This window comes from Schistocerca gregaria, chromosome 7 (genome assembly GCF_023897955.1).
Source record: "Schistocerca gregaria isolate iqSchGreg1 chromosome 7, iqSchGreg1.2, whole genome shotgun sequence".
Taxonomy (NCBI): domain Eukaryota; kingdom Metazoa; phylum Arthropoda; class Insecta; order Orthoptera; family Acrididae; genus Schistocerca; species Schistocerca gregaria.
Window position 1 is genome coordinate 515,597,048 of NC_064926.1, and position 18,684 is coordinate 515,615,731.

An 18,684-nucleotide genomic window follows, 5' to 3' on the forward strand; every position below is an offset into this window, starting at 1 on the left:
TTAAATCTATACTCGATGTTAACAAATTTCTCTTCTTCAGAAACGCTTTCATTCCCATTGCCAGTCTACATTTTATATCCTCTCTACTTCGACCATCATCAGTTATTTTACTCCCTAAATAGCAGAACGCCTTTACTACTTTAAGTGTCTCATTTCCTAATCTAATTCCCTCAGCATCACCCGATTTAATTCGACTACATTCCATTATCTTCGTTTTGCTTTTTTTGATGTTCATCTTATATCCTCCTTTCAAGATATTGTCCATTCTGCAAAACTTCTCTTCCAAGTCCTTTGCTGTCTCTGACAGAATTACAATGTCATCGGCCAACCTCAGTGTTTTTATTTCTTCTCCATGAATTTTAATACCTACTCCAAATTTTTCTTTTGTTTCCTTCACTGCTTGCTCAATGTACAGATTGAATAACATCGGGGAGAGGCTACAAGCCTGTCTCACTCCCTTCCCAACCACTGCTTCCCTTTCATGCCCCTCGACTCTTATAACTGCCATCTGGTTTCTGTACAAATTGTAAATAGCCTTACGCTCCCTGTATTTTACCCCTGCCTCCTTCAGAATTTGAAAGAGGGTATTCCGGTTAACATTGTCAAAAGTTTTCTCTAAGTCTACAAATGCTAGAAACGTAAGTTTGCCTGTTCTTAATCTTTCTTCTAAGATAGTTCCTAAGAGTAGTATTGTCTCAAGTGTTCCATCATTTCTACGGAATCCAAACTGATATCCCGCCGAGGTCGGCTTCTACCAGTTTTTCCATTCGTCTGTAAAGAATTCGCGTTAGTATTTTGCAGCTGTGACTTATTAAACTGATAGTTCTGTAATTTTCACATCTGTCAACACCTGCTTTCTTTGGGATTGGAACTATTGTATTCTTCTTGAAGTCTGAGGGTACTTCGCATGTCTCATACATCTTGCTCACCAGATGGTAGAGTTTTGTCATGATTGGCTCTCCCAATGCCGTCAGTAGTTCTAATGGAATGTTGTCTACTCCCGGGGCCTTCTTTCGACTCAGGTCTTTCAGTGCTCTGTCAAACTCTTCCCGCAGTATCTTATCTCCCATTTCGTCTTCATCGGCATCCTCTTCCATTTCCATAATATTGTCCTCAAGTTCATCACCCTTGTATAAATCCTCTATATTCTCCTTCCACCTTTCCGCCTTCCCTTCTTTGCTGGGTTTCCATCTGAGCTCTTGACATTCATACAAGTGGCTCTCTTTTCTCCAACGGTCTCTTTAATTTTCCTGTATGCAGTATCTATCTTACCCCTAGTGAGATAAGCCTCTACATCCTTACATTTGCCCTCCAGCCATCCCTGCTTAGCCGTTTTGCACTTACTGTCGATCTCAATTTTGAGACGTTTGTATTCCTTTTTGCCTGCTTCAGTTACTGCATTTTTATATTTTCTCCTTTCATCAATTAAATTCAGTATTTCTTCTGTCACCCAACGATTTCTACTAGCCCTCGTCTTTTTACCTACTTGATCGTCTGCCGCCTTCACTACATCATCCCTCAGAGCTACCCATTCTTCTTCTACTGTATTTCTTTCCTCCATTCCTGTCAATTGTTCCCTTATGCTCTCCCTGAAACTCTCTACAACCTCTGGTTCTTTCAATTTATCCAGGTTCCATCTCCTTAAATTAGCACCTTTTTGTAATTTCTTCAGTTTTAATCTATAGTTCATAACCAATAGATTGTTGTCAGAGTCCACATCTGCCCCTGGAAATGTCTTACAATTTCAAATAAAGTAATAATTCCAAATACAAAGACACCAGGTGCTGACAGATGTAAATTTTACCAAAATAGTTTAATAAGTCATTATCCAAAACCAAACGCGATTATTTATAGAATAATGGAAAAATTTGTAGAAACTAACTTCGGGGAAGGTCAGTTTGGATTGCAGAGAAATGTAGGAACACACCAAACAATGCTCACCCTACGACTTCTCTTAGAAGGTAGGTTAAGGAAAGGCAAGGGTACGCTTAAAGCATTTGTAGACTTTGAGAAAGCCCTAGAAAGAAAGCCTTAGGTAGTGTTGACTGGAATATTTTCTGTGAAATTCTGAATGTAGAGGGATAAAACAAAGTGCATGAAATGGTATTTACAACTTGTACAGAAACCAGACGACAGTTATAATAGTCCAATGAATGAAGGGGATACAGTGATGAAAAGGAAGTGAGACACGGCTGTAGTTTGTCCTCAATGTTCTTCGATCTGCACACGGAGCAAACAGTTAAGGAAATCAGGGAATATGTTCGGAATAGGTAATAATGATTAAGGAAAAGAGAGAAAAACAGTGAGATTCGCCGATGACATTGTCGTTTAACCAGAGTCAAAACGGTCTTGCAACAGCGGTTGAACGTAGTGGACAGTGTCTTGAAAGGAACATATAAGATGAACGTCAACAAAACAATGATAATGAAATGTACTCGAATGAAATCAAGTAATACCAAGGGAATTAACTTAAAAAACTAGGCAAGAATATTAGTAGATGAGTTTTGCTGTTTAGGCACAAATTAACCGATGATGGGCGATGTAGGGAGGGTACAAAATGTTGACTGGTAATGGCAAAGAAAGCTATTGGGTTAATAAAGTAATATGGCGGCTGAAGTAAAAAGGATATAAAATTTGGACTGGAGATGGCAATAAAAGTGTTTCTGAAGAAGAGAAGTTTGTTAATAGTGAATATTGGTTTAAGTGTTTGCAAGACCAAACGCTATATGACTGACGAGATCCAAGCACCGTGCATGGGCGGTATCAATACCGATGGCCGCTGAAAGCTATGGATTATACTAACTGTGGAAGATGCCCACCAGTAGGGCATTTCTCCTTTCATCAATTAAATTCAGTACATCCTGTGATATCTTAAGATTAATTGGGCAGTTCGCGTAACTGATGAGGGGGTAGTTAATAGAATTGGCAAGACAATAAATTTGGGCAACATCTTGACTAAAAGAAGGGATCGTTTGATGGGGCACATTCTGAGACATCAAGGGATCACAGTTGTGACGACCAAGAGATACATCCAGTAAGCGTACTCAGAAGGGTGCAAGTTGCGCTAGTTATTCGGTGATGACAAGGCTTGAACAGCATAGAGTAGTGTGAAGTGCTAAATCAGATCAGGCTTCGGATTGAAGAACGCGGTAACACGTAAGGCCCTAGGATTAATTTGGACACCTCATTAGACACCTAGAAATATCTTAGATGCGATGGTACGCCTTGGGCTCCCTTCGACCTGAGGACAACTACAAATTTGTAACGACTGTAACAAGAGAATACTTAGAGCTTTTATGAGTAGGAAACTTGATACTAGAGATGAGGCAAATATATACAGATTAAGGACTGATAAAAATTTTTTGGAATGTATGTGCATAGCTGTGGCAGGACACCATTGTAGCATACTTCTGTTTCGAAATAATACAGTGAAAGTTTGAAAATAAAATTGGCATCAAAGAATTTAGAGTGCCACCAATGTAACTCTTTCTTCACCAGTTATTTCACCGTAAATTAACATTCACGGCAGCCGTTACAACGGAGTGTGAAGAAACGTAACCGGAAAGCAACCGCCTTTATGAAACACTACTGCTGAGTTTGACAGAGGGCAACGAAGCGAAAAATTAAACATCCCTGCCAGGACAACCTATCCTGTTACTCGACAGGACTTGTGAGTATGTAAACGGTTTGTTGTATTATTACATTTATAGCATATTAGGGCAGCTCTATTTAACCGTCTAAATATATTTACATTATACTGAAATTTTATGGGTTCGAAGTATAAAGATGATAATAATGTAAAATTTAATTGGTAGCAACACGAATGACAGTAATGTAAATTATTGGCAGTTATGATTCATGTGAGAAGGGTAAATAAATATTACGCAATGGAGGCCACAGGTGTCATTGTCTGAATATCTTATTGTGTCTTGAAACAGACACACAGATAAACAAATATTAAATTACTGACGTCAAAGCCTCAACTGACGCGTCTTCTTCTGTATATTCAGCTGGTAGTTTATCTGTCCGTAGGCGAAGAAGTTCGAAGCGTTTAGTATAAAAAGGCATTGATGCTTTCTGAGTTTATCCTTCGAAAGAGCAATCGTCAGCAGTAAGTTGCTTCCTCTTACTCTCATATATCTTTTAAGCAGCTTTCTCGTATTTCATTTCAGTTTTGTAGGTCCTCCTTTATTTCAGAATCGATGTTCCCGCTATGATTAAGAGACTGCTATTTTTCTCACTAAATATTGGCCAAATCAGATAATTTTTCGTCGTGTTCGTCGAAGTTAGAAAGTCAAGAAGCTTGAGTATGACATGCAACTGATGACTTGTCTCGTACATACATTTATCATCTTCTAAGTGGAGTAAAGTCGTGTGGCATTATTTCATGAAGTGCGTATACGTCTGAAGTGTATGTGAATACGAATGTTGCTTGTAGCGTTTTAAATTGCGTTTGTTGGTGACAGAAAGACAGGAAATGGACAGGGTGTAACCCGGTGCCGGCAGAGAGTCTATTCCTATCGAATATCACCGAAGGGTTCACCGAGATGAACCACCCTATGCGACTGACGAATCACCATAGACAGCGTCATAAGTCCATAACGTATGAGAGGCTGTGAGGAGGTTTGAAATTTTTTTCCAGGTCGCTTCCGCGAAGTCTGGTGATCAGTTACTTTGTAGCCTCCCTCACATCACCGTCGCCCCCCCCCCCCCTCTTCCAATCTGGCACCACAAGAAATCGAACCTTTTACCTACGGGTCGAAACCATCGGTAATCGTGCTTCAGATAGGACAACATTTTTCCCCTGGAGCGTCGCTAAGTTTATTCACAATCGGTGCCTAATGTACCATTATGAAGTGACAGCTGTATCAATATAAATGGCTCTAAGGCTTGTTCAGCCATCAGAATATGTACTGTTGTCAAACATATTGATAATTTATTGTATTAAACTATTTCAGTACTTTGATTTAATGTAATATTGTGAGGGGAGAATGTTTTCTTAAGTTTGAATTGGACTTTTGGCTATTTAGTCCCTAACTATTGTAGTTATGTACCCAGTTTTCTGGCATAGCTGTTTGCTTCCACATCCGCTTTCACCACTGCATGTCGACGTTCCTAGCGTCAGTTCCTTACGTATTTGACAACGCAGGGGTAGATGTTACGGTGAATTGAACCACTTTGAGGACATTCATCGACTCACTTTCCAGGAATACAGTTAGTACTTCTAACACGTGGCTGCCTTTTCTCCTGCAGATGATGACTTCCTCTCTGCTGCTGGTGCCGCTGTTGTTGGCTGGGGCAGTCCTGGCTGACACCTGCACGCTGCCTGAAGCCTCCACAGAAACCTTCAGCGTCACCACGGTGAGTCCCCGACATCGACGACCGTTTACCTTAATGTGAGGGTCTGTTAAGTCTTCTAATTACAACATCCACAAATAAATGTATCACCATGCAGCAGTAGGTTGTCATGCTGGTCTTCATCTTCTTCCAGTCTATGGGATACGTTTATCTCGTTCCAACACCAAACGAATTTAACCAAACTGTCTTCATCTCTTCATTGTTTGTCGTATATCCGGTCTCAAAGTCTGATTACATTCTATCGCGTATGTGGCAACGTTTTCATGTGGTCACAACTATTTTGATGGTAGTGCCTGTTGTTTTTATTTCTAGTAGCTGTCTTGTGCCTTCACTTCTCATTCTGTCTCTTAACGTTAATCCAACAAGTGACCACAGAATCCTTATCTCTATGTCAGCTGCTATAATTGTTCGTCTCTTTGTTTCCTTAGTATGCAGTTTTCACTACCATACACGAGAGAAAGCTTAGACATTACGTTGTGAAGCCTAAGCTTTACCTCTTTCCCTATAATCCTAACAAGGTAGCTCCGTAAACAAACATTTATAACGTTATATTTTGATTCATACCTGAATTAGTTATATTTATTGATACCTCTCAACTGACACATTTAAAAAAATTTCTTTTTTCTGTTATCTCAGTGTTCTACGCTATATAGCTCTTCTTACGTGTATCACTTCCAGTGACATTGCTTTTGTTTTATTTATAAACATAACCAGTCGTTAAGTCTACAAATCGTTTCCACATTAAACTCATTTTCTTGTAAAGTGGTTTCACTCTCTGCTTGGGTAACCTGCTCGTCAGCAAATAAAATACAGTTAATACGTTTGTTCCTTTCCACGTCCATCTTCGTGGGGTTTTTCAGATTCCATTCTTCTAAAAGCCTATAGATACATACATCTATCAAAAAGAATTGGTGAGAGAACGTACACCTATTTTACCCCCTGATTTTCAGTCAACAACTCTTCATTTATAATAATTTATTGTTTACTGACCATGATGTAATGGCATTCAACCAACTTGGAGGTTCATTGATGTCAATCAGCAGTCCCAATTATTTTATCAGCCCTACCTTATCGTAGATTTTGTCATAGTGTTGGGGGAAGCGGAAATTGAAATAAATTCGCATCTGCACTTGATGTATCTTGAGTAAAACTGCAATGCTCCCCTCATAAGAAAGTTTCTGCTACTGGATGGCGATTTCTTTAAATACAATACGAATAAATTTCATGAAGCTGTTCAGCGTCCTTTAAAACACAAGCGAAACTGTGTGACAAGTGCAGACGTGTTGTGTGTGCTCCACAGGCCCACAAGAAGTGGTACCAACAGTACCGCTACCCTTCTACTGACCTGGACCCCCTGGGCTGCCTCACCCTCACACAGGACCCTGGCGAGGCTGCTAACCAGATGACTCTCAGCGGTGCCTTCAGCCAGGACCCATCGTGAGTACTTCCATACTTGATCTGTATACGACGTCCTTAGCTATGGTGATGTGAGTCTCTTACTATTGACTGAGTTAATGAGCGATGCTGTCTCAGAGTTGGTACGGCTGAGACTGCAAGTTCAGAGGAACTTTCCGAAAGAATAAACTTGTGTCAGATATCGGATCTCGAAGCAGGAATCTTTTGCGTTCCGCATTCAACTACTGAACAGAGCTTTTCGAATCACGACTCACGACCAAAATGAAAGCTTTGCTTCTGCCAGTACAGTTTTCAGACAACTCATGAATGGTAACTGGTGGCACATTCTCCAAAGCGTTTGCACTTCAAAGGGAAAGACTCAGAGTCTGAGCCCTTCATTTAAACCTTCAGTAGAAACTACAACACAGACTGAAAATTCATACCGGGTACAGAAATCATTTCCGATCCCGAGTCGGTGATAGGATTTCGTGTGTCACTTAATGCTTCTTTCTCATCTGTCCGTGGCATTTTGTCACGCAAAATGGCAACTTTGAGCTGTGATTGACACAGCAGCTCTCCCTATAAATCTGTAACTTCAAGGGTCGGAGGAAAGCTTGCATCAACACTCACAATAGGGCCATGTCAAGTAAATCACTGGGACCTCCCGTACTGGGGATTGTGGCCGGCATTTCTTTCCTGAAAAACGATCTGCAGATAGATAGTAATTACCGGTTTTTATTCCTGAAGAAGGGTATTCGTAATTAAACTAACAGTCGACAATGAGGTCCTTCGAGGCAGTGTGGAGGAAAGCGTACAATGATTTCGAAACAAATCGCAGAAAACGTATATATTAGTCACTCCCAAAATTTCACCGCTACTCCTCTAGAATATTAATCGTGTTTTGATCACGTTATGGTGTTTATGTCAATGGGAAATTATTGATAAGTGCGAATATTGGCAACTGTGAAACTGCGAGAATGTGAAATATCCAGTATCGTAGCGTCAGCACCACCTATGATATGGTCTACATTCAGCTTGTTTTAATTGCCAAGAATATTTCTTTATTAATCGCTTGAGGACTAATTCTGTTAGAAAGAATAATATGGAATACAAAAAGTTAATAATAGATGAATAAGAGAAGGATATAAAATGATTGTTCGATCGCTGTTACATGATGACAATTTTCCCCTTAATTATAGGCTTTGAGAATTCCGTCGACGGTTGTGGTGGCAGAAAGTTATATTGCTTTAGATACAGTAGAAAACATTTAAATGGCCTATGGTTCACCAGTAAAAAAAAATACATCTATTCCTTTACATTCACATTACTGTAATACATACGCCCTTAGCACAATGCTATGCGGAAAAATTAAAACTTGTTATGAACATACCGTTTCAGAGCTGCTGTCACGGCCGACGTCACTATCGAGGGAAACAGACTTCACAGTACCTACTATGGCAAGTGTGAGTACCTGTCCCAGAACAAAATTGCTAACAGTAATACTTTTGTTGCCCAGAAATCAGATGCATTCATTATTGCACTACAGTGCTGGGACAATCTTGGAGAACAATGTCTTACTTACGTCTGTCTCTGATACATTTTTTCGGCTTCTATATATTTAGTTTCATAAGCTTTATACGTGTGTTCCAGACGGTGAATTGTTGACCGCTGAGCGAAACCTCGTCTATGGAAGCGCAGACATCTTCATTGAGCACTTCTGCATGGTGACTGGCGGTAAGTTGTACTTTTATTGTAGAAATTTTGATACTGTCACAATGATGCAGGTAAACGATTGCAACATCACTCAAAATATTAGTAATACTACATAAGGAACCTGAGTTTCATATCTGCCTCTACCCAACACTACCCACAGACGTACAGAACCCTTGAAATGAAGGCCTAACAAATAAATATGCGTCTCAACACTATACTTCATGCGTCAGTTAGTCAATTTGTCACACCATATGTACAAATAGTAAGCAGTGGTCTTTGCGGCCTTTAAATGCTGCACAAAGGCAGATGATGAAGGAGGAGTCTCATAAAAGTGCAGCACCCACCCGGCTACATAAGAAAAGAGTATTTTTTATGCTGTCACGCATATTTGTAGCGTTACAATCTGGGTTAATACACAGAAGTGCAAGCGGTGAATGTATATGATAATTATGAAGTTAGTTGTACTAAAACGTAGATTGCTTTACTCTGACATGCGCAGGCGTCCCCTATTAATAACTACTTTATTTTTTAAGATGAACTAAGTGTCGTTACATTTTCTTACGGCTCCAGGCATTGAAGATTAAATGAATGGTTGCTTAGAGTTACATCCATAATCTGTAATGCGCCTTCCACCTGGTGGCGGAGGGTTCATTTGCTATCACTAACATGTCTGCCTGCTCCTGTTCCATTCTCGAGTGATAAGCGCGAGGGACGACTCTCTATGGGCTTACATATTAGATCGAATTTCTCACTCCTGTCATCGTCAATATATGAGCTTAAGAATGTAGCCTGAACGTATTCATAGTTTCGAGCAGCACACTAATTTTTATGTGAAGGGGCAATGTGGTAGCAGTGCTCTTGTCGTTAGACTCGCATGGAAGTTTCGATGAGCGGTGTACTACGATAAATTTCTTCAAGAAGAATGAGTAGTTAGTTATACTGTCAATTTGAGATTATAATGCTCCTCTTAACGTTCTAGAACGAGCCAATTTTCTGTGGGTGTATATTGCGAACACATGAACATCATTTTTATTAAATCCCAAATCAGGAGAAACATAAAGCGCGGAAATTTGACTCTGTAACATCTGTTCAGTGTTTAGACAATTTAGCGGGGAGTGGGTGACAAAATTAACTTCCGAAAGCTAAAGTCGATCTGTAAACCAGACAACCTAAAACCAATGCAGAGTATAGTCGTTGATGTACAACGATAAATAGTGACAACATTTTCATGTTTGAACTAATGTTATCATGCTGTGTAAGACACATGATGAAGCACATAGATTCTTTGGTTTTCTTTGCTCCTAGTGCCCATTACGTAGCTTTAATTCGTACTTAATATTCGATGGCAAAACAGATACTCATAACTTATTATTTTTCCGACATTTTCAGACGAGATGACATTCATCTTCACCACTGCCGAGAATCCGAGCGACGATCTGATCAACCAGATATGGGCTGAGGTCGACGCACGCCCTGAAATCGACAGATCCAAATTCCAGGAAGTCACTTGTTAACTGATGTCGATCTTAGAACATAAATAAAAGAACTTCAACATAAGCAATCGTCATGTTTAATTATTATTTCCTGTTCCGTATGTTGGTTAATGGTAATGTAGTATCTAAGGGTTTACATTCAATTTTTGAATACGTATGTTTCAGAAATGAATGTATTGCCGATTAAGAAACGTTTTGTCATAATCTGCACACGTCGACATTCTAAGTTAATTTTCATAAACCATAAAACTGGGAGGAGAACCAAGTAATTTTTTGGTGTGCTCTCAGAGACGCTTCGGATCTGGGCCAGGTTCCACAGTACAACTCCGCTGCTAGGAGTGGTCATCGAGTAGTAAAACGACAAAGTACAAATCTCTGGTAGCTATGTCATTACTATCGTAAGTTGTATACAAGGGATCTGAAAGACCCGTAAAACCTGACGTCGTAAGGTGAGGGAGAGACAGCAATATGTATTGTTTATTACAAATTTGATTGGTGTAATACCTAGCCTTGAAAATATCGTGAAGAAGGCACAAACAATATTTACGCTTGTTGATAAAGTACATTACTCCCTACCGAGTCAATAGGACAATCTCTATAAAAAGGACCCAAAGGTAAATATACATACATAAATGTTTTTGAAAGCTGGGAAAATCATGTTTAATACTGAAACGTTTACAATGGTGAGCAAAATTTACAACAATTTTGCAGTTGTGTCGCATCTAGATTGTTTTGACATCGTTGTATGGTGTCTCCCTTCTGTCATCTGCGACATCTTAAGCTAAACTCAATGCGATTTATGCGCCGCTGCGTAATAAATGCTAGAATGATGTTATTCAGTAATTTTCTTATTTTACATGGCTTCTGTTCTATCAGTTCCGTTACGTAATGTGAAATGAATCTTTTTGCAGTCTAAATATCATGTAAGTCCTTGGCTGTTATTCCGTTGACAGTATACTATACTGTAATGTAAAATAACATTTGAGCTAGCTGTTATTTTACAGGTAGTTTTCTTGCAATAACAATTTGGTTGCTATCCCAAGGCATTTAGCTCAGCTCGGAGCAAAATAACATCGTATTTCCTTTTATTGACTTTATTTTATACATCTTCCATTATTATAAATTAACCTGAATGTACGTAGATCCATGGTTTAGGCAAAGGAATTTTTTGCGGGTAATATTTTCATAATTTTCCCAATATCTCAGTGTTTTACGACCCACACTTCTTGCTGTGGTGACCTGGAAATTAAATTTTTTATTGAAATTTTTAGAGTGTCTCGCACAGTACTTCAGGGTACGCTTCGTTTTCCTAATGTCGCTTTCTGTCAACACAGGGCTTTCGTTCAGCTGTTGCGACTTCATGCGAATTTCTTTTTCGTAGTAACCTATTTATACGGAAGTAAACATTCTCTTTTCCGAGAACAAAAAGATGTCTAATATGGATGGCGTGGACAGAGAAAAAAATTGAATTATACCTTCACACCGTTGAAAATACAAGAGGAGGAAAATACATCAAATTACTTTTCAGAAAATAAGTAAAAAACTGCAACAGGCAGCGCATGTGTGGTATTATAAATCTACAGAAAGGCGCAGATCCTTGGTCTCTTAGTTTAAAGATATTAGAAGGTAGTTTGTGTAACGTTCTCGCTTCATTGGAGCATTATGCATCTTAGGTAAAGATACGTTGAATGCATTTCGATGATTGATCAAATATGGAAGTGGACTAGTAACAGGTTGTCATAGAAATTAGTAGTAACGAATGTGATTAGTATAACTAAGAATGGAAAATAAAACTTAGGGTGTATCAGATGACTATCAGTTTGAATTTAGGAAATATAAAGGCACTAGTAGGCAATTCTGATGACGCGTTTGATGATGGAAGCAAGACTAAGAAAAATTTAAGACGCGTTCGTAGGATATATCGACTTGGAAAATGCGTTCGACGTTGTCAAAAGGTGTAAAACGTTAGAAATTCTGAGAAAAATAGTGGTAAGCTGTAGAGAAAGACGGATAATTTACAAAATACACCAAAGCCAAGAATGAATAGTGAGACTATGAAGTGGAAGAACCAAGTGCTTGGTTTAAAAAAGTTGTAAGACAGTGACTTTCGAGGCTACTGTTCTACCTATACGTCGAACAATCAATAACGATAATAAAAGAAAGGATGAAGAGTGGAATTAAAATTCAACGTTTAAGTATATCAATGATAAAGTTCTATCATGACATAGGTATTCTCAGTGAAAGTCACTGGGAATTACAGGTTTTGGTGAGTGTAATGAACAGTATAATGAGCACAGAATATGCATGGACAGTAAATTGAAACAGACGTAAGTACTAAAAGGAAGCGGAACAACGATAAACTTAAAATCAGGATCAGTGATCAAGACTTAGATGAAGTTAATAAATTCAGCTACCGGGGCACAAAAATACTCCATGACGGAGGGATTGAGGAGAACATAAAATGTAGAGTATCAGTGACCAAAAGGACATTATTGACCGACAGAGAAGTCTACATCAAACAAAGGCCTTAATCTGAGGAAGAAACTTTCGGGCTGTACTTTGCGGGCGCAACATTACATGCTAGTGAACCATTCATTATGGGAAAAACGGAACATATGAGAATCGAAGTATCAAATTAGCTGTGCTACAGAAAAACGTTGAAAATTAAGTAGACTAATAAGGTAAGGAATGACGTAAGGAGGTTCTTCGAGAAAAGCCTAGGACAGGAGTATATCTTGAAAAATACTGACAAGGAAAGAGGACTGAAACCTTCCCGTCTAATATTGGATGAACGTTTGCTTGCTGACTGAACGCTGCGTCTCTTAAAATCTTTTAACTGCTTCTCTGTCAAGACTACCTGCTGATTATTACGACGAAACATAAAATGTGTTGTCGCCGTGGTTCTCAGTCGTTACCTGAAATTATTAAGACTGATTCTTACCTTTAATTATTTATACTGGATCGCCATCTGACTGCTACAGCAAACTGTGGAATGAATATACTTACTTCTCTTTAACATAATTATAAGCTGCTGGTGGAGTTTCATAATACTTTGTTACTGGAATTCTTTGAGTTGAAGTTAATTTAGATTTGATAAAAGCTGAAGCTCAGTTTAGACTTTTCTTTTAAGATAACAATAAATTCCGTAAAGCATTTACGTGAATGATTTTGGGATAGAAAATTCTTAATGCATTTAATCTGGTAGAAGTTAACTATATTCTGAGAACGATCTTGACAAACAATTACAAGGGGTATAGTTCTTTACAAAAATTCTTAAAAAGTAGCATTGCGCTACATACCTAATTTTCCATCAAAATTACATAACTATATTCTGAGAACGATCTTGACAAACAATTACAAGGGGCATAGTTCTTTACAAAAATTCTTAAAAACTAGCATTGCGCTACATATAGCGAGTGGCTGGCGAGCACACCGCTTCTTTCAAAGTGTTAATTCATAACTCACTTACAGCGACCTCCTCTCATGTCTCGCTAGCTACGACTGCCTCGTCTCACATCTTACTCGCAACTGCTCGCTTCCAACGCTCAATGCTACAAAAGTGCGGTCTCGCCGCCAACAATGGTTTTTGGTGCAGACAATCCCTGCTACCGTTACAGATGTATTACTGCGCGCTGTTTCCCGCTCTTTCTCAAAATGTATCTATGCGCGGTTTCCCGCTCTTTCTCAATAATACACAATGCAATTTAATTAACAAAACAATTTAAATAAGAAACAGTTCAGATAATTACATGCTAAAACAGTTTAAATACGCCTATTACATAATTACATATGCCGCTACTCGGCTTTCTTAAAATTTTACTACGTTGTTGAGTCATATAGACTCAACATAAGTATAAAATTTGATTATAGAAAATAGTTTGAACAAAGTGTATACACAAATGCTGTCATACGAAATGATTTGTCTATCTCTAATAAAGAGAATATGTAAATAGAAACGGTTTTAGTAGGAATTGTACATCAAGTAAAATTTGGTTCCCTTAAATTTAACAACAAGAATAAGAGTAAATGTGAAAATCAATATACAGATCATATGAAGCAATTGAAAGTTTACATTATGAAACATTTAATTCAAATTGGCATCTCTTAGTACCACAATTAAGGAAGGTACAAAAGGAATTGGATAGCATGGTCAAAGCACTGGCAACTGTCTGTGAATGCACTCAAAAGTCTGTTCCTTTCCCTCACATAGCACAACACCAGGTTTCGCCATGTGGTTCCATCATCGCCTTGCTCCATAGTTTTAGTGTACCCAAACACTAAGTACGTCGTCGAATAGCCTGAGTTGCCGCAGCCACATCAGGATTAAGTTCCATCTCCAATGGTCCATTAAGGTTGGTGGTGTGCATCTTGGTATGCAAACACCTATTGTCGTACATCATACTGTGGTGTGTATCTAGGTATGCAGGCACCAATTGACATACATCGGGCTGTGGTGTGCATCTAGATATGCAAACACCTCGTCGAGAACATCATTGGTTGAAGTCACGTGTTTCACAATTCACTGATTCTGTGCTCAATAACCATGGGGATGCACAGGAATTAAGGTAAGGGTAAAATTGTTTTGGCAATGGGTTCACGGACATTGTTGGTACCATAATTTGACTACCAAATAATTTTCCCTATGACAAAATATGTTGTGTCGTAATTTGTAACAATATGAAGTTTTAATTTAAGAATTCTTCCAGAAAATTATTCCCATATATAAAAGACATAAAAGTTCCTACTTATTCAGTATTTGATAGTATACAGATTTGTTATAGACAAGTACATTATTACTTATTCTGTATTTACATATCTTAGTTTCTTACATCATTAATTATAAATTTTGTTGACAATGCATTTCTTGACTTACTGTCCTAAAATTTTATCTTCCATTCAGGGGTGTAGTCGTCAGTTATGAGTCGTCAAATGTCAGGTCATAATATACAATAAAATTACTGTCATAAAATTATTTAAAGTATTCTTTTGCAGCTGAAAATTAAGGTAAACATTATTCTGGTTAGACATTGTAATGTGTGGTCCCCATCCATAGTGTTGCAATGTGTCACATGCTAGCAAAATTATTTCTTAACATTATACATTTCTTATATACTAACATAACATACACATTCTTCTTCTGCATCTGTGTCAACTCTCTGCATAATCTGTTATAAACATTCAGCATTAATTAACGTCAGCGCACGGCATGACTTATTATAAAACATTCAGTATTAATTATCGTCAGTGCACGGCATGACTTCAATAAACATCTTCTGGTACTTCTCGTCCGCTCCTGGCATGACCTATTAAACACTTTATCATAATATTAACTGCTGCAAAATCACGTCAGCTCCCGGCATGACCTATAAAATTTCTGTAATGACAATTAGCGCCAGCTATCTGCGTGACCTCAAGATTCACATCCTTATTCTAACTAAAACTACGTTTCATTTTGATGACGTGTGACAACAATGCTGCATTCTGGAATAAAGAGTACATGTTAATGTTACCACTAAAATAATTGATTAATGAACGATCTATATTATCAGTTTAGCTATTGCAAAAATCGACATTTTCTTAAGTAATTATGTCACGTTATAAAAAAAATTTCTTTCATTTATGAGCTCTCAGTGCACAAATTCATACGTCGTGTCGTTGTCTGCATTTTCTCTTTAAGTTAGGAAATGTTTCTCGTGTTTTTATTTGTCTTGGCTGGCGTAGCATCATTAAGTACTGCTGTGTTCAAAAATATTGCATCTGTTAAATGTGTCTTCGTTAATTACGCACATAGGTGAACCTGAATCAATTATCGCTAAAATATTGTGCGACTGTAAATTTATCTCTATTATTGGGTGATATATTGTTTTCTGTAGGATTGGTTTTTCCTGTAACAATGTGTCTCTCACGTCGTCAAATGTAATGGCATTTTCGGTCGTTATGTTTTCTCTGTGTGATTTCATAGTATCGACATTAAGAGATTCATTGCAGGTTTTCTCTAGTCATAATTCTTCCGATATGTGATTTTCAGCTTGGGAGTTTGGTATGTGTTCTATCAACTGTACAGTTCTGCCGTTTTGATTATTAGCAGTGTCTGGTGGATGAAATCTGGTGTCTGGTACATTCATACGGTAACGCAGCTGTTGGGCCCTGTTGTAGTTTCCGTTAAAATTGTCATTGTGGAACGTCCTCGGCGGTCTGTGTTCGTTTTCTTTTCTCCTGTCGTTATAACTGTGACTGTACGGCAGCCCACCTGCACCCCGTAGAAACGTTTGTTTTTGTTCATTTTGCGGTCGACCCGCGTAATGGCCTTCCCCGGTCGCATTATCTGAGCGATGATTCATATGGAAATTTGACCTATTCGGTTGCGTGTTAAGTCTCGGATTCTGTTGCTGTCCTGAATATAAATTTACCGTGTCAGTATAATGTTTTTCATTACTCCTGTTTTCGTTGTCATTTTCGCTGCGAAAGCGTTTACTCGGATTGTTATTACCAAATCGTGTTTGTTCAAAAGTAGCTGAGTTTGTTTGTTTTCCGTTCTGTCGTGAAAAATTTTTGTTAACAAATGCGTAGTCTGCCTGGTGTGCTTCTAATAGTTGTAAGATGTCTCTAAAAGCGGATACATTGTCCTTTTGTTGTCCTGTCAGTAATGACACTTTCAAAGCTCTGGGCAGTTTTGAAATGCAAAGCTGTATTAATGCCGATTGACTGTAAGGCTCGTTGAGGTACTGGTTCTGTTCCACCATGTACTCGAAAAATTGTGTGATTGTTGGAAAGGTAGAATTTTCAAAGTTTGGCAAACTAAGTAGCCGATCTTTGATGCTGTTTTGTGTAGTGTCAGACCAATATGCTGATAAAAATGCTTCCTCAAATGCTTCTACGGAAAAACATTGTCTAGCAATTGGTCGCATTCGTCGTGCTGGTTCTCCTTCAAGAAAACTGACATAAATTCTAACTTATGTTGTACTGGCCATGATGGTGGAAGTGCTCCCCTGAACTGTTGGATAAAATCCAACGGATGTATTTGCGCCCTGTCGTTTTTAAATGTTTTAAACTTTCTGACTGAAGGAAAATGTTTGTGATCAAAACTGTCATGTCTGTGTGTGTAAATGTTGTCGTATTGTCTTGAATATGGATTCGGGTGTCTTTCTTCCTGGGTAAAATCTCTTACTCTCTGAAGTCTACCAACATTATATGTATTATGGATCTGAGGCATTTCGTAACGGTGTGTGTTCTGTTGAAAATGATTATGTGCGGCGGTTTCTTGTGCGTCCGCTATCTCTTGCTGTAGAGAATTTATTTGCTGATGCAATGAATCATTACGCGATTTTAGATCTGTGATAGTTTGTTGTATATTTGTCAATGGCGTGTTATTACTATTAGAGTTCTGTTGCACTGGGACTGGTGCAGTGTCGTCTGATCTCTCGTCATTGTTAGTATCTAAAAGATCTATTCTTGTAGTGAGTTCATTGATCTTTTCTGTCAGTTCGTTTCGTAATTTACGGTTGCTTTTGGTGACTTTCTTAAAATCTGCCTTTAAATTTTCTGTGTCATGGTTAATTTCTATGTGTTCTATTTTGTCAGTTAGTGTCTGAACGTCCTCTGTTAATTTATCTTTAACATTCTGGATTTCAGTGTCTGTAGAAGTTTTCACATCGATTGTCTGTGTTTGGGTTTCTGTAAGCCTGTCTTGTATTTGATTATTTGTTTCTTTGACCGTTTCGATTTCTTCCGAGATCGACTGTATGTGATTGTCTACATATGTTTTGCCCTGGGCAAACACTTTCTTTTTGTCGTCCTGACGCTGTTTAGTGATTGTTTGTAGTAATTCTTTTCGTTCTTTATCCTGCGATCGCACCAGTTTACGGTGACGTATCAAACAGTTTTCTGTGTGATTGTTAAAACGTTCATCAATCTGAGCGTTTAGTTTAGCAAAGTTTTCTGTCATTGTTTCCCGTATACTAACTGCAAATGTTGCTTGGTTATCGGATATTTCTTGAATTTTGTCGCGTAATTCTTGTGTTGATTGTGAACATTTTTCAGCGACTGTTTGAATTTCTACATTGATTTCGTGTTTTAGATTTTGGTACATGTTGTCTAATTTCTGATCTGTGTGTGCGTGTTCTGCCTTAATTTCGTTTTTTAGATCTTGTGACCTTTTTTCTAATTCTTGTGACCCTCTGTTAAAGTTTTGATTCATGTCTTGTCTCATTTGTAGCAAAAATGCCATTATTGGATCCGTTTCGGATTGACTTCTGTGTGTATTTGTATTCGTTGTTAAAGGCTGTAGATCTGTGTTCATTTGAACATCCTCAGATGATTGTGACTGCGTCACGTTTTCCGTAATTTCGGAATTTTGGTCATGAGAACTGTTGGATCTGCTACGCAGGTTGTGTAGCTGTGTACCGTTTGAATCTAAATCAGTGCTTAATGGAGTCTCTCTGTCTGACTGCATTGTAGTGGTTTCGTTACTGAAACTGTTATGTCTACTATGCGGAATTTGTGACTGTGTACCGTCTGTTGCATTTAATGCCAAATTATTTTGCACTACCGTTTCATTGTCTGTGGGCATTTCTGAAGTTACTTGTTCGTTAAACGCTTCCATATTGTTACAGTTATTAAATGTCTGTTCACCTAACGTTTCAGAATCAGGGTTTTCACACGTATTATTACTGCCTATTCCAGAAAAGAATCTCTCGTCAGTATTTTGTACAGTTTTATCAGTTTG

At 38.3% G+C, this 18,684-nt stretch overlaps 1 protein-coding gene across 1 annotated transcript; it reads left to right on the forward strand.

Moving 5' to 3' along the window:
- The first annotated feature begins 4,091 nt into the window (after positions 1 to 4,091).
- On the forward strand, positions 4,092 to 10,023 carry LOC126282017 (uncharacterized). The gene is made up of 6 exons (XM_049981410.1): positions 4,092 to 4,111; positions 5,254 to 5,361; positions 6,659 to 6,795; positions 8,152 to 8,216; positions 8,404 to 8,487; positions 9,856 to 10,023. The coding sequence occupies exons 2-6, from the start codon at positions 5,254 to 5,256 to the stop codon at positions 9,978 to 9,980; spliced, it is 519 nt and encodes a 172-aa protein (XP_049837367.1). The 5' UTR covers positions 4,092 to 4,111; the 3' UTR covers positions 9,981 to 10,023.
- Positions 10,024 to 18,684: the final 8,661 nt, after the last annotated feature.

What these genes read in the sequence shown, in the direction of transcription:
- LOC126282017 (XM_049981410.1), top strand. Translation starts at nt 5,254, where the DNA reads ATGATGACTTCCTCTCTGCTGCTGGTGCCGCTGTTGTTGGCTGGGGCA. An exon ending in AAACCTTCAGCGTCACCACG is followed by an intron (nt 5,362 to 6,658) that starts GTGAGTCCCCGA and finishes TGTGCTCCACAG; the next exon opens with GCCCACAAGAAGTGGTACCA. An exon ending in CAGTACCTACTATGGCAAGT is followed by an intron (nt 8,217 to 8,403) that starts GTGAGTACCTGT and finishes CGTGTGTTCCAG; the next exon opens with ACGGTGAATTGTTGACCGCT.